This window comes from Cottoperca gobio, chromosome 10, assembly GCF_900634415.1.
Source record: "Cottoperca gobio chromosome 10, fCotGob3.1, whole genome shotgun sequence".
Classification (NCBI taxonomy): Eukaryota; Metazoa; Chordata; class Actinopteri; order Perciformes; family Bovichtidae; genus Cottoperca; species Cottoperca gobio.
The window spans coordinates 21,138,029-21,152,679 of NC_041364.1; the positions used below are offsets into that span (position 1 = coordinate 21,138,029).

At 40.2% G+C, this 14,651-nt stretch overlaps 1 protein-coding gene across 3 annotated transcripts in view; it reads right to left on the reverse strand.

Annotated features, from left to right (window-relative positions):
* The window catches only part of il1rapl2 (interleukin 1 receptor accessory protein-like 2), a 384,719-nt gene that overhangs the window by 57,073 nt on the left and 312,995 nt on the right, over window positions 1–14,651 (reverse strand). For all 3 annotated transcript variants that reach the window (XM_029441637.1, XM_029441639.1, XM_029441638.1), the window contains one exon: window positions 8,192–8,266. In XM_029441637.1, coding sequence (XP_029297497.1) covers window positions 8,192–8,266 — 75 coding nt within the window. The remainder of the gene's footprint in view (window positions 1–8,191; window positions 8,267–14,651) is intronic.

Genomic DNA, 14,651 nt, shown 5'->3' on the forward strand with positions numbered 1-14,651 from the left:
CTCCAGGTAGGGAATGAGCCATTACCCCAAGTAAAGGAGTTCAAGTACCTCGGGGTCTTGTTTGCGAGTGAGGGGACAATGGAGCGAGAGATTGGCCGAAGAATCGGAGCAGCGGGGGCGGTATTACAGTCACTTTACCGCACCGTTGTGACGAAAAGAGAGCTGAGCCAGAAGGCAAAGCTCTCAATCTACCGGTCGATCTTCGTTCCTACCCTCACCTATGGTCATGAAGGCTGGGTCATGACCGAAAGAACGAGATCACGGGTACAAGCGGCCGAAATGGGTTTTCTCAGACGGGTGGCTGGCGTCTCCCTTAGAGATAGGGTGAGAAGCTCAGCCATCCGGGAGAGACTCGGAGTAGAGCCGCTGCTCCTTTACGTTGAAAGGAGCCAGTTGAGGTGGTTCGGGCATCTAGTAAGGATGCCACCTGGGCGCCTCCCTAGGGAGGTGTTCCAGGCACGTCCAGCTGGGAGGAGACCCCGGGGAAGACCCAGGACTCGGTGGAGAGATTATATCTCCTCTCTGGCCTGGGAACACCTCAGGATCCCCCAGTCGGAGCTGGAGGATGTGGCCCGGAGAAGGGAAGATTGGGGTTCCTTACTGGAGCTGCTGCCCCCGCGACCCGATCCCGGATAAGCGGTAGACGATAGATGGATGGATGGATGGATGAATTCCTCTCATCCACCTTTATTTCTTTCTCCATTGTTTTCCCTCCCAATTTATTTTGTACGGTTTCCATTTCCCCTTAATCTATCTTTGACCTTCTCACTTATTTTCATTTACTTCTAAGCACCAATTTTCAAGTTTTATTTACGTAAACAAGGTTTTCATCACCCTTAACTGGCCAAGCGAAAATAAAAGAATAAATCATTGTGTATTTTCTGTATTATTGTTGCAGATAATCTGACACTTTGAAGCCATTGTGCTGCATTATTCTGCTCTGAATTACACAATTGAGGATGACTAACAACTGCAAACACCACCAGAGTCTCTCTTTCACGGATGGAAATCTGAAATATAAAGACCTTTGTTGCATTCATTTTATCCTGCACCCCTCCCACCTCACGTTATCTCTCTGTGACAGTTTGAAAGGGAATAATGACGTGATGCATCACCATTTTGAGACGTATGAATGAGAAGACCGAATGAGCCGAAAGAGAAAGACAAAGGGACAGTTAGAGACATAGAAAGTGGTGAAGGGAAGACAGGCAGATGGAAGGAAAGTGAGATAGTGGCAGACACCTCGCAGGGACAGAGGGAGACAGACGCAGAGAGATAAATACGATGGGGGAAGAAGAAGACAGAGACAGACAGAGAAAGAGAGACAAGAAAGGTGAAAGAGGAAGAGACAGAAAGCCTGCCTCCTTATCTCACCCTGCCTTTCACAGCCAGCCTCACGCTGGCACCTCATACTACTGAGTGTGTGTGTGTGAATTTCTAAAACTATCTGTGAGCATGTTTCCTTGTTACAGGGCTGCAACAATGAATATTTGCATTTTCTTAAATGTACACATTTATTATTTAGTCGTGTGTCAGAAAATAGTAAATATCCATCATGTTTTTTTTGTTTTTCACAACTAGCTCATATGCACGGTGTTGGTCTTAAAAACCTGACATAGGTTTGTGCATGATGACGTTACACATACACATACGGTATATGTATACTGTATATACAGTGTATCACCCACAGCAGGACAGGGCTCAGCTTCCTGCTGCTACTCCGGTCTATTCTCCAAACTGGGGCGTGCAGACCTCCATCCACTGTAGTAATACACTGACTGTGGATAAGTAGCTCACTCAACCCCACCTCAAACAATACAAACTATCCCTTTCAGGTTGTTCTAAACTTAACACAGCACAGCCAACGTTCGTGCTGGCATTCACATTATTCATAACCTTATTGAATATCTTACTTTACGTCCCTAGTTTTTGCTAACGGCTGACTGGGCGTTTCCATTTGAAAAAGCAGTAAAAGAAGATAGATGGAGTCGACCTTTTATCGACAACTTAAAATATTAATATAATATCAACAATATATATCTGCCAGTTGACCAATTGATTAGGCAATAAATAGTCTCAGTCATAGTCAAATCAATGTGTCAACTGAGTGCATAATTTTTCAACTATTTCTATTATATTTGTGTGTGTGTGTGTGTGTGTGTGTGTGTGTGTGTGTGTGTGTGTGTGTGTGTGTGTGTGTGTGTGTGTGTGCACCTGTGTGTGCTTAGATGATTTCAATGAAGCTATTCAATCTTCCAGATGATTAAGCGTGTCGCTAGCAAATGAATATTGACAGCTGAGGTCCGATATTTATGCCTGCCAGGTAGAGTTCACTCATTCCCAGACACGTGTGCACACACAGAAACTGTGCAGTTTAATACATGTGGCTGTGCTGAAACAGGTGTGGACGTATGACAGTGAGGCTCATTGGCACAGTCTTGGTCTTAAATGAATAGTTCAACATTTTTTACGAGTAGCCTTAATCATGATAAGGTGTGCATGAGTCCGTGACATAACCTTTGGAGGCCTGCTATTGGCTGATTCAGATCAGCTTCAACTTTGACAAAAGTTACTTTTCGGTTCCTAATACAAAGCTTCTACTATTTCCAACTTTTTGCTTGAGATTTTTTAGACTTGCATGTCAAATTGAACTATTAAGACCCTTTCTGAGAAGTGTTATACATACTGGCTCAGGCATCAGGAGGTGTAACCTGCACTGGACTGAAGGGAAAGAGAAGGAAGAGTGAAAACAGAGGAATAGATGGAGTCTGGGGTCAAACACTGGAAGAGATTTTGAGACAGATGAGAAAAACAATCGACATTTAGCTGAGCTTTAAATATGACTGACATTTAGATCTGAGAGCATTGTAAGACCAACTGCTGATGGGAAGTGATGAACCATGGTGATTTGTTGAGCTTGTGATTAATGAAAGGAGCATTTTATATTACCAGTTATTATATCAAATTGTGTTTAATTTATCATGCTTCAGTGTATGTGCATTTTCATCACACTGGTTTAATATTCACATTCATTTTCACTCTCTAGTACACATTCATCCATCAGCGTTGTCACTTCTATTCTTCTGGCTCACACTAAGAAAGATCCGCTTCATTGTGTTTGTGTGACTAATACATGAGTTAAATGAATAAACCAACGCTGATTTCTGACTGAATAACTTCTAGATAACATTTCAAATAACTTCACTAGTAGTGTCTATTTTTCATATACTTTTGATTGAACACAGTACTGAAGTTCATAAAATACAATGATGACAAACAAATCTGACACAGTAAGACTTCTAATAAATGCTTCTGACACTTACATTTGCCATTTTTAGACTTTCTAAGATGCTAACAGAAGGCTTATTGATAGTATTGAGCCTTTCACACTCAACAAAAACTCAACCCAACTTTATTTATTTGACCCTGTCTTGACCAGGTCTCATGACGTCTTTGTTAAATAAAGGTTATATTTAATAAAATATTAAAAATAAATCTAATAAAATCTAATTAACACCAGGGATGAAAATGAAGTAAAGCTTAAAAACTAAGGATATAACATTACTGTCAATTAAAAGCCAGATTAAAAAGAGTAGTCTTTAAGTTTACTGTTCTCATATCCAGATCCACAGTTTAGTATAAATACAGAAGTCACGGTCACATTAATGGTACACATAAGGAACATTTAAAAGAAAAGCGATGAAGGACCTTAGTGGCTGGAACATAAAATGAAAGCAAAATCTCTTAGCAAGATAATTTAAAACCTTATAAACAACTAACATAACTTTAAAATCAATTATAAAAGCTACAGATATCCAGTGCAGTGTCAGCAGTGAGTTACTGTGAGCTAATGTTCAGACTCTGTTCTCAGCATTCTGAACTAGTTGTAGTTTTCTTTTTAGGTAATCCAGTGAAAGGGGAATTACAATAGTCTTAACAGCTAGTAATAAAAGTATGCGTGAGTATTTTAGCATTTGTCTGAGGTTAAAAAATATGTGTTAATGACATTGTTTAAATGAGAATTAAAATGATAAAATTATATCCTACATACACACTTCTGACAGCAAACGTGTCTAAAGGCTGAATTTGTCAGGGGGATGTGCAAACAAGCACCATTACAGACATGTTTAATGCTTATATCATGAAACAATCTTTAATTATATTTGTCTGTTTGTTGCCTTTAGCCCACGTCGGTGTGATAACAATGAGCATAATGAATTGTGTTCATAACCCACAGCATTATAGAATAATGAGAATAAGAGAGGAGAGGGAGGATGTGAGGTGGCACAGAGGAAAATAAGAAAAATCTGAATAAAAAAAGAGAAAACACAAGAGAAAGGTAAATGAGGCAAAGTATCCAACCGTTAACAGAGAACGAAAGAATAAAGACATGAAGAAGAGAAGGAAAAATGTGTGAATGAGGAGAAGAGGAGGAAGATAGAGCATAGATAGATAGAACATAACTGTGGTTGCTGGTGTAAATGTCCCTCAGGTTAAAACAAGATGATAATTAAAAATGTACCGCAGGGTCACACTGTGACTGTGTTTGTGTGAGAGAGAGAGTGTGTACAGTGTGTGTGTACATAAGTGTGTCTTTTTGTGCAGCCACTATTGCTCAAGGTGTGTGTGTGTGTGTGTGTATTGGTGTGTGTGTGTGTGTGTGTGTGTGTGTGTGTGTGTGTGTGTGTGTGTGTATGTGTGTGTGTATGTGTGTGTGTGTGTGTGTGTGTGTGTGTGTGTGTGTGTGTGTGTGTGTGTGGTGGGGGGTTGAGAGGGGTGAGATTGCGGTGCCCATTAAAAGGTGTCCCTACTGCAATCAGTGTACAGAGGCCTTAGGGCCTATTTGTTACTACATCAATCTGGAGTTAATGGAAACACACAAATACACACTCGTACACACATCCAAACACATTTCTGCCTACAGTGCTAACATTGTCAGAGAGACCACTGAACAGCAGGACACACACATGCAAGTACGCACGTTGCACTTGAAAACACACACAGCTGGCAAGGAAGTCAGCCAACCAGGCCCACAGCAGAACACAATACACACTGTTTAGAACAAGCAAATCCCAGGGAGAGCCCTTCAGTTATTTAATCCCTGTTTTATCAGACCTTTCTGCTTATTGTTTTTTGTTCACATTCCTAGTTGAAACCTGATGTTCCTCTTGCTTCAATGCTAGTGCTCACAGAGCTAAAATGACATTTTTCAGCCTGACATAAATTGCAAATTCAAAAATCATTTACTCTCAATCTGAAAATCTGCCCAGTAGAGACGAATCAAAGACTACATTTGAAAATATCATGGTTTTGACTATCGGCCAGTTCTCATCAGTAGATAAGTCGGCACTGTAGTGAGTCCTGTGCGGGCTCTGTAAATGTTTTAGCACAAAGTTGATTGGATTGAGTACATATCTGCTCATAAATCACAGTTAATCGCTGACTAGAGGAGATGAAAGAACAAAAAACACAGCAGGACACAGATTGGTAGAGTGCAGACAGACTGAAGGCAGGAGGCCAGCAGTGTGGCACAGAGGTACCATCTTTCAACTCCTTGACCCAAGATACTAAATCCCCACCAGCTCCAGGCCTGCTGTTCTGTGCATGAACCTCTGACCTCCATATGGAAGGAGGCAATGTCCCTAAAGGGTCCATTAAAGTATCTCTTTATCAAGCTCCCAAGAACAAAGCTAGGTGGTGAGGTGGTTCTGGCACAGTGGCCAGTCAGAATTGCAGTGTGATTTAATTTAATGTGATGCCTACTGGCCTACCTAAACTTTTTCCAATACACAATCACTACAAAAGAGACAACTGTTAAGTCAGCCACCTCGTCAAATACGGCAGCTTAGTCAGCGGCCCAACGTGTCAAACTATGATGCTCTGTATACCTCTCCAGCGTCAGTTTTGCATGTGCATGGCGGACTCTGGGCATAGTAATTATGGCAGGAGTGAAGGAGGAAGTTAGGTGATGTAGTCTAAAGCAGTGGTCCCCAACCACCGGTCCGTGGGTCATTTGGTACGCACAGAAAGATTGAATACATTTATTTTTATTTTGAAAGAGATTTTATTTTGAAAAATTACTGGATACATCTGTCTGTGCGTCTATGTCTCTTGACACATGTCAAGACGTTCGTCTCTCAGTCAAGTCATACTTTACTTAAAAAAATTAAGCCCACAAGCAACAATGAGTGGAAAACAAATGTCTTTAAAGAGCTTTTTTGGAAAAAGGAAAAGACCCAATGAGGAGACATTTAAAAGACAATATCAGGAGTCCTACTTAAAATATGTGTTTATCGCTACAGGTGATTCTCATGCGCCGCTCTGCATACAGGCTCGCAAATGAGGCAACGAAAAGAAAAAAACATGAACAAGAAGGACATAAACAATTACTGATGGTCACCACATCAACACATACGAGTGCACTGAGAGCGTCATATTTAGTGACTAACTGTATTGCTACAGAGAAGAAACCTTTTACTATTGGTGAATAATTTATACCCCTATATTGGACCGGCTCGTTGTGCAAGCTCAGGGCTGCCACTAATTCAGTGTAATGGTGAGTTTTTTATGCACTTTATATTTGATTTTATGCCGGCCGTATCCGTCATATTTATCTCCCCACACTTTGAAGGCCGGTCCGTGAAGATATTTTCTTACATGAAACTGGTCCGTGCCGCAAAAAAGGTTGGGGACCACTGGTCTAAAGAGCGACAAAGTCTGCATAGCGAAGAGTTCAGGGTGGATTAAACAAACACAAAACTTTCACCCAGGAGCCCGCTGTTTGTGTCTCATGTGAAACCAAAAGTCACTTAATTTAATTGACGTACTAAAATTAACTAGCGTAACGTACTTAACTTTTTACGTAACTGAACAAACATACTTATTTCAACGCAAACCATGATATTTTTCCTAAACCTAACCAAGTAGTTTTGTTTGAACTCACAGTGTTAACCACGTGTTGAAGTCAGTCGGACTACCATCCACGTTGAAAAATGATGGCAAGGGGTCCTGACTAAGCAGCTGCATGTGACGAGTTGGCAGTTTGAACGTGTTGCTGTATTCATTAGACTTACATCAATATTGGACGATTCCACACTTCATGATTTATGTCCAATATCAATTTTCTGTGAAAATGCAGGAAGTAGTATGACCTTTATGTAGCGAGGCGAAAAGTAAGGGTGTGAAGGTTGGGGTGGTGTATGGTGTTAGTGAATCTGACTTTAAAGTGGGGGACGTTGTGTTCTGTCACATCCCTGATCTTACCGGAACCATAACAAATTATTTACGATGCCCCAAACTTACTGAACTTGAATGTTTTAGATGCCTAACTTTAACCATGCCATAACCATGATTATTCCCTAACCCAACCAATGCTCTTGTCTGGTGATAGGTTTGCTAATGTGCATGCTCTGTGGGTTTAAAAAGTAGATGCCCGAATACCTTTTGTTTGGTGTTTGTGTGAGATTAGCATCCTTCACTGGGGCCCCATTTTGGAGCATGGTCCACAGTTCTCCTAATGCACCTATGCTCTTTTATATTTATCCATTATAATTACACATAAACATGTAAGTGTAGTTAAGTCCACGTTCATATAAGTTTCAACATTTGCTATTCTAAGCACTGGGTGTCTACCACATGGGGTTTCAATGCAGAAAAGCTTTTGCTCCGAGCCGATAATGCATTTGACATCAGTCAGTTGCCATGAACAGAGGTAGATATATGTAGTTAGCATACAAAGTGCTAGCATCAGTACTGAAGAGACATAAAACATCATCATGGACAGAAAATCACTATCATCCAATCTGTGCAGCATTGGCAAGCTGGAAAATAGTCACTTCTCCCATGCACAGGGTTCAGGTGGAATTATATTTTCTTCGTTAAAGGGTTTTGGTGTTTCTTTGTAGCCTATGCACATATGCACCTCTATGACAGGACTCCCATTAAGCCCTTGAATCAAGTAAAATTCCAGCTTTAGTGTTCATCTATGCCTGAAGGTCACTCTACAGTGGCACTCGAGCTGTCCAACTCTGTTGTGACAGGGCAAAAATATAAGTGTCACACATGCAGTGCCATGAAGAAACACCATAGAAATGAGCACTTTGCACCACAAATGGCAACAGCATTTTAAAACAAGGGCCTTAAGGATTACCACCTCAGAATAAAGAGATAAAGAAGAGCTGTTGGTCCTTACCGGGCGTGATTTCTATCACTGTGTCTTGTCTCTCCGGGGGGAAAAGGACCTTGGGAGGATGAGTGGTCTGGAGAGCTGTGAGAGAGAGGGAAAGAGATACAGGGGGAAGGTTGATTATCAGGAGGGTATGAGAGTTTTAAACTAATGAGCTTTGGTCTGGTGAACACATTATGGGCTCATCATTCCCACATTACAAATCTTACATCTAAAAAACACAAAGGTAAAGGAGAAAATCTATTTTATTTCTCAATTTACACACACGTACATCGTACCCATCCAACTATTTATATGTATGGCTTGAATAGAGAGAAATGAACGAAGGTCTTGTACTGTGGCAATTTGCTTAATCCTGCAAACAAACTGAAAAATAAGCCATCAAACCACCCAATCTGTAAACACGACTGACAGTTTTACTTTAATGTACCAGCATTTCTGTCAACTGGATAAAGAGGTAGTAGACAGATAGAGTTGGAGGATAAACAAGAAGGATCAGAAAGTTAGAGAGTGACACACATATAATAAGGTAGGTCTGACATTTTAGTTTTGTTTTTTTGTCTGAGTCTGATAAAAAGTTGCAATGTGGCTTGTATAACACCCGGGGAGAGTGCTGGCCTTTGCTCCACCAATTGATCACTGCCCTGCAGTATCACAAAGCCAAATATAAAGAGTCTGGAGCGCATTGACTCTCACACCTACGAGATGCCGCCTCAGCCACAGAGGCAGCTCAGTGCACAGCTGGTCTCACCTCATGATTTCTATGTGTCTCTTTGCAGACAAACAGGTTGACTGACTCGTCGCCTTTCAACTGTGATGACCTGCAGACACTCTCTGCTTCCACCTGAAGCACCTCTCAATTTCACTGGATTCTGAACACCAATACTCTCTTCTGTGCGATACCCTTTCCCCCTCACCACCTCCAAGTTTCTAATAATCCTATGATGTGTTTCAGTACTCCCATTCTTCTCTGGATGCTTTGTTTTAGCGCATGCTATTGTGTCTACGATTAAGAAGTTGATATCTGGTGTCATCTTATTCCTAATGATCATCTGATCATATTCATATACTGATAATTTAATAAGGAACATGACATGGAAGCAGTAGTGGAGATGACTGGTATTCCAGGAACATACCGTACAGCGTCTGTACGTTATTTTAACCGATGAGCCAACACTGTCAAAGAGCATAATTGATGAGATGAATAAAAAATTGACTTAAAACAGCACAGAAATGAACTATGCCAAATTAGCCATGCTAGCACTGTGGCTGTAGGTACCGGCAATATCATCCTGTCGGTTGCTTCGTACACAACTTTGGTCAAGGCTAGAATATCTCAACATCTGTATGATGGAATGCCAAGAAATGTTCTACAGACATTCATGGTCTCCGGATGATGAATCATATTGACTTTGGTGATCTTCTGACTTTTCCTCAAGCACTACCAGGAGGTTGACAGTTGTGGTTTTGAGTGTTTGACAACTTTTGGATGGATTGATATGAAACATAATACAGACATTCATGTTTCCATCAAGATGAAGTGTAACAACTATTGATTTTTCATCTACCTCCCTCATCAGGTCCAAGTTTTCATTTTTCAGACACTTTGGTTTTTGACCAAATACCTGCAAAACTAACGACATTCCCATCAACCGCAGGCGTACTTTGTGTTTAGTGCTTATTAGCAAATGTAAACATGCTAAGACCCTGAACTAATTATGAATCTATTATATAATGTACCTGCTAAACATGTCTGCCTTGTCATTGTAAGAATGTTAGCATACTGACATTGAGCATTGAGCTCAAAGCACCGCTGTGCCTCAATACAGAGCTGTACACTTGTCTATACTAGACTACAGTCTCGTTCCATTTTTCGGCCAATTGAAAGTTATCAACTGTTTTGGTCTTTCTTTAAAAATTAAAAAAGTATTTGGGTTGTAGACTTGCAGTATGTGACAAAGGTCCATTTAAAAGGTTTTTTAATGTCAGATGTTTTTGGAGGGGAGACCTGTACTCAAGCAACAAGATAACATAAAGTGTGTGTGAAAATACACACTTCCGTAGATAGGAAGTTAGAGGACTGTATGTTCGGATATAGTAGAGGAACTAAGCCCTCTAAAATGTGTAAAACTAAAGGCTTTTTGGGGGATTTGTTCTTGTACTAATAATGATAATGATGAGTCAGTATTCCCCTGACTGTTCACTGTTTAAATATTGGTCCACTTGTAATGGTCCTGTATTTGTCCGACACTAACAACCACGGTAACAAAGCTGTTATATCAGAGGTATGCGAGTACAGTGTTCGGTGGTGCCTCTGCATTTAAAGCTCTTTCATAACTCTGACTTTCGGTAGAACTTAAGTGTCCCATTTTCTTCTTTTCCACCTTGTACTTCAACTTTTTCCCAAATAACCCTGTCAATAGCTCTATCATCCCATGCCTCTCTCGGTATCTCTGATAAGACTGATAGTTTCATTTGCATTCTGAATGGATCACTGCACCCTTTTTAGATTAATGAGCCAACCCTTCACCTAGACCTACTCCTCTCCTGTTCTGTCCTCTATTCACACCCTATACCTTTCCTTTCCTTTCTGCTCTATCAACTTTTCCCTCTCCACTATCATGCATGGTAGGCCTTTAGTTTTTCCTGTCTTCCAGGGCAAAAGATAACATTTATACGAACAGTAAAAAATACATCCATTAAATGTGTACATTTGTCTGTTTTACTTTTCCATCCGTCCAAGCTTAATTACATGGTAGAAAATACTTGAATTACATGGTAGAACATACTGCATGACTTGTTATGTCTTTAAACAGGGTTAAGTTTCATTTTACTGCACCTGCTTGGTATTTTGGGGACTCATTGTAAACTTGGCTGCGTCAAAGTGAGAAAGATGCACAGTAGGAGCTACGTCAGCAGTGATTAAGTAGTGGTGCAGTGCGTCTATCCTACATACATCTGTGTCTCTATCAGGTGACACCCCTAACAGATCCTACGGAAAAGTCTGAATTACTGCTTTGGGGTTATGTTATGTATTTTTAATATATAGAAAGTCTCTCAAGGACAAAAGAAAATTCTAATAATACCATTACCACTGTATATAGATTTATGTTGTACCATTTAGACCTTACTGGACACGTTTTCCAACTGCCATGTATTCAAACACAGCACTACTAGCTGCAAAGTTACCAAACATCTGTCAAAAAGCCCGATGCACCAACACCATGTACCATTCATGCACACAAGCCAATTCTGCCTAAAAGAGAAGGGAAATTGTGGATCTGTGACTAGTTAACTTCTGGATCTGAATATCAAAAGGTTTGTGATGAATAGATGATAATGATGGGGCTGCTGTTTACTTTTAACCCACAGCTTCATACAGACACACATACACATGAGCACGTATTTAGATCTTTGAACTTTTCATAATGCTTGCTTGTGTTGAAAAGGGCAGTAAGTTGTTGATGTGGAAATGTGTGTGCATGTAGGTGGAGAAAGTGTCATTAAAGGTATTGGCAGATTTCAACCAAACAGTCCCCGGAAGTAATGATTCACAGAAAGTCAACACTTCAGCCCCCTTGTGTGGTTCTACTGTATCTGAAAGCTGTGAAGATTTTGCAATGCCCCAGCTTGATTAGAGACAAGAAGTCTGGATGGAACAAGACAACAACATCGATTAGACAACATAGAGTTATTGTGTAGGATGGTGGATGCTACAAAGAAGATGTGTAAAGGGAGAATGAAAATCACAAAAAAGCAACGTAGAGGATGTGCTGAATTTCTTTCTGTTAATATTTCTGCTGCAATGACACAATTAGCAAATAAATGTAAAGTTACTTTAAACAATATTTTCAAAATAACTAATTATGAATGTGATGTGTAATGTGGAGGAGGTTACTCGTCGTGACAAACTCACAGAGAATTATCACCCAGGTCTGCGGATTCCCTCAGCTTTATAGCTTTTTAGCATCTTCCAGCTCAACAGTTTTCGATTCAGTCTCACAGCTCTCATCTGCATTGTTTTCAAAGAAAAAGCTTTGATACATCCACTGTACACTGAGCACCAAGCAGCAGACAAACAAAGTTAGCAACTAGCTGGTGGACATAGTCGAGTAATCCGATATTTCCCTTCGGAGTTGGTGGAGACCAAAACAGAGCTTGACGGACTGTTGACTATTGGACTCACATTCATCAGGTGACTCCAAATGAATGCTGGTGTTGCTCTGCTTATTGTGTAAATAAGCGAGCATGTTCGTCATAACGTGACAATATGTATTTGTTGTGGTTACAGCTTGTCACTCTGCCCCAAGGGCCCACAAAAAATCCAAATTGAAATTTAAATCTTAATAAATGTTTTACTAAGCTGGAAGTTCATTTCCATTCCAAGTCCAACTATTGTGACTAGTGACACCAATGCAAGTCTGCGTTACTACAACACAAACTAGATTGTTGATGGGGCTTAAGGCTGCATTCACACACAATCTGGTATTGCGGCCAGTCTTCCCTTTTATATGGATTGTTTGTTAGGCTGAGGCGGCGGGGATGCCATGGCGGAGTACAAAGACAGTTAAAGGGCCAATTAAGTTACAAGCACACTACAGCATAATCCTGCGCTAATTGCCACGGTACCTGATTTGGTTTGAATGCAGCATAAGATTCACTTTGGAGACTAAGAACTATGGTCCACTAGCCAAAAGTGGAACCCAACTTTTGCAGTCAAAATAGTTTCCTACTCCCTATATCCCAAGGCTCCTGTGTGGCGATAGCAGCAAAACACACTGACCAGACAAACTTAATGCCAACACCACATTACAAAGACTCTGCAGCTGTGTCAGTGCAGCGCAGCTTCGTATGCTCTTTGTGTTTCAAATGAGAGTTGACCTTTTCCAGTTAGCTAGCGCGGCGCAGTCGAGCACATTAGGTCAGACAGAGCCATCATCACAGACCTCAGACAGAGTAGTCAAAGTTTGTTTTTAGTGCTTATCTCCTGCTCATTGAAGGAGATATAAATCTGGCATTTTCTTGAGGTGTGTGTGTGTACATGTGTGTCATCAGATATGAACTTATATGAGCGCCAAAAAGTTCAGAAAGTGTGAAAGTCATTTGAGTGACTTTTTTGTGATTCAAGAACACATTGATGCTATCTGAACCGTCCTGATCTGATCATTTCAGCTCCCCAGGTGATCCAAGTAGATTAAAACAAACACTGTCTTCTTATTGCAGTCGTTAGCTCCGCAGATAGAAAGAACACAGTTTGTGTGTCAAACCAAATGTACGTTTCCATTATGAAATATCATGACTTTCTTATTATAATAGAACACAAGAAGACGTGTTAACATTTAAAACAATATTCATAATATAATTTCCCCTGTTTGATGTTAATTATTCCTGCTATGTGAACTAATATGTTTGCACTGCAGATGGAATGACCTCAGCATTTTAGGGATCACCTCATTTTGAGCGTTGCCGCTTTCTGTCCAGTGAAGCTACCAAACGCTTTCTATCTCATCTGACCTTTGATACATTTATTTTTTCGCAGGGGGAGTGTTTTTTTTCCGTACTCGTTTGAGAGGAAGTTTTAAAAGTATAAACTCTTAAAGTTCTGTCATAGAAAGCTGTGCACTCAGGTGGGACGATATAAGTGCTTTGGCTCTATATTAATATTGTCAGAACTGGTTAGTATGCAGAAGAATGAACAACAGTCCTCAGTCCTGGTTCAGGTTCACAACAAACCCTCTTTGGTTTAAAGTGTGGAGGTATCTTCTAAACAAAGACCTATTTGTCTGTGTGCATCTTTCAGGTCTAGCAAACACATTGAATGATTTTTTGTCCTCATGAAACATTTGCAAAACCGACATATTTGTAAAAAAAGAAATACATTGCATTGTTTCCCTTAATGTTTGCTAGCTTGCAGTCATTCTTTGCTGGAATGTGGGGGTGTATTGATCAAACCATTGCTCAATAACACAACTAGAGGTCAAAATCTCCAGATGATACCTTTAAAGCAACCCTTTGTAACATTTGAAGGAAGAGATAACATAGTATTTCTTTCAGAAATGAAAAGCAATACAACGCACCTTTATTAAATTCAATACAATTAGTGATTTTGCTTCTTCAGCTTTACATGGTCTGGTATGACAAGTCGCTTATGATGCTAGCTGACTTTAGATTATCGACTGCCTTGTAACTGACATTGCTTTGTCAGTTTGTGGACATTTAGACACTTGATCCGTATTACTGTATTGCTGATAATAGATATTTTGGGTGAGGTGCATACTTATTCTACTGTTGGATACAACATATTTTATAAGCCAATCACAGGTACGATCTAGGTACAAATTATGTTAAGTAACTACAACAGTGGAGGGGAGTAAAAGTGCAATGTTTCCCTTTGAAATTAAGTGGAAGATAAAGTAGTAGGTTAAAGAAGTTAAAAAAAATAGTCATGGAAATAATCAATTGACTG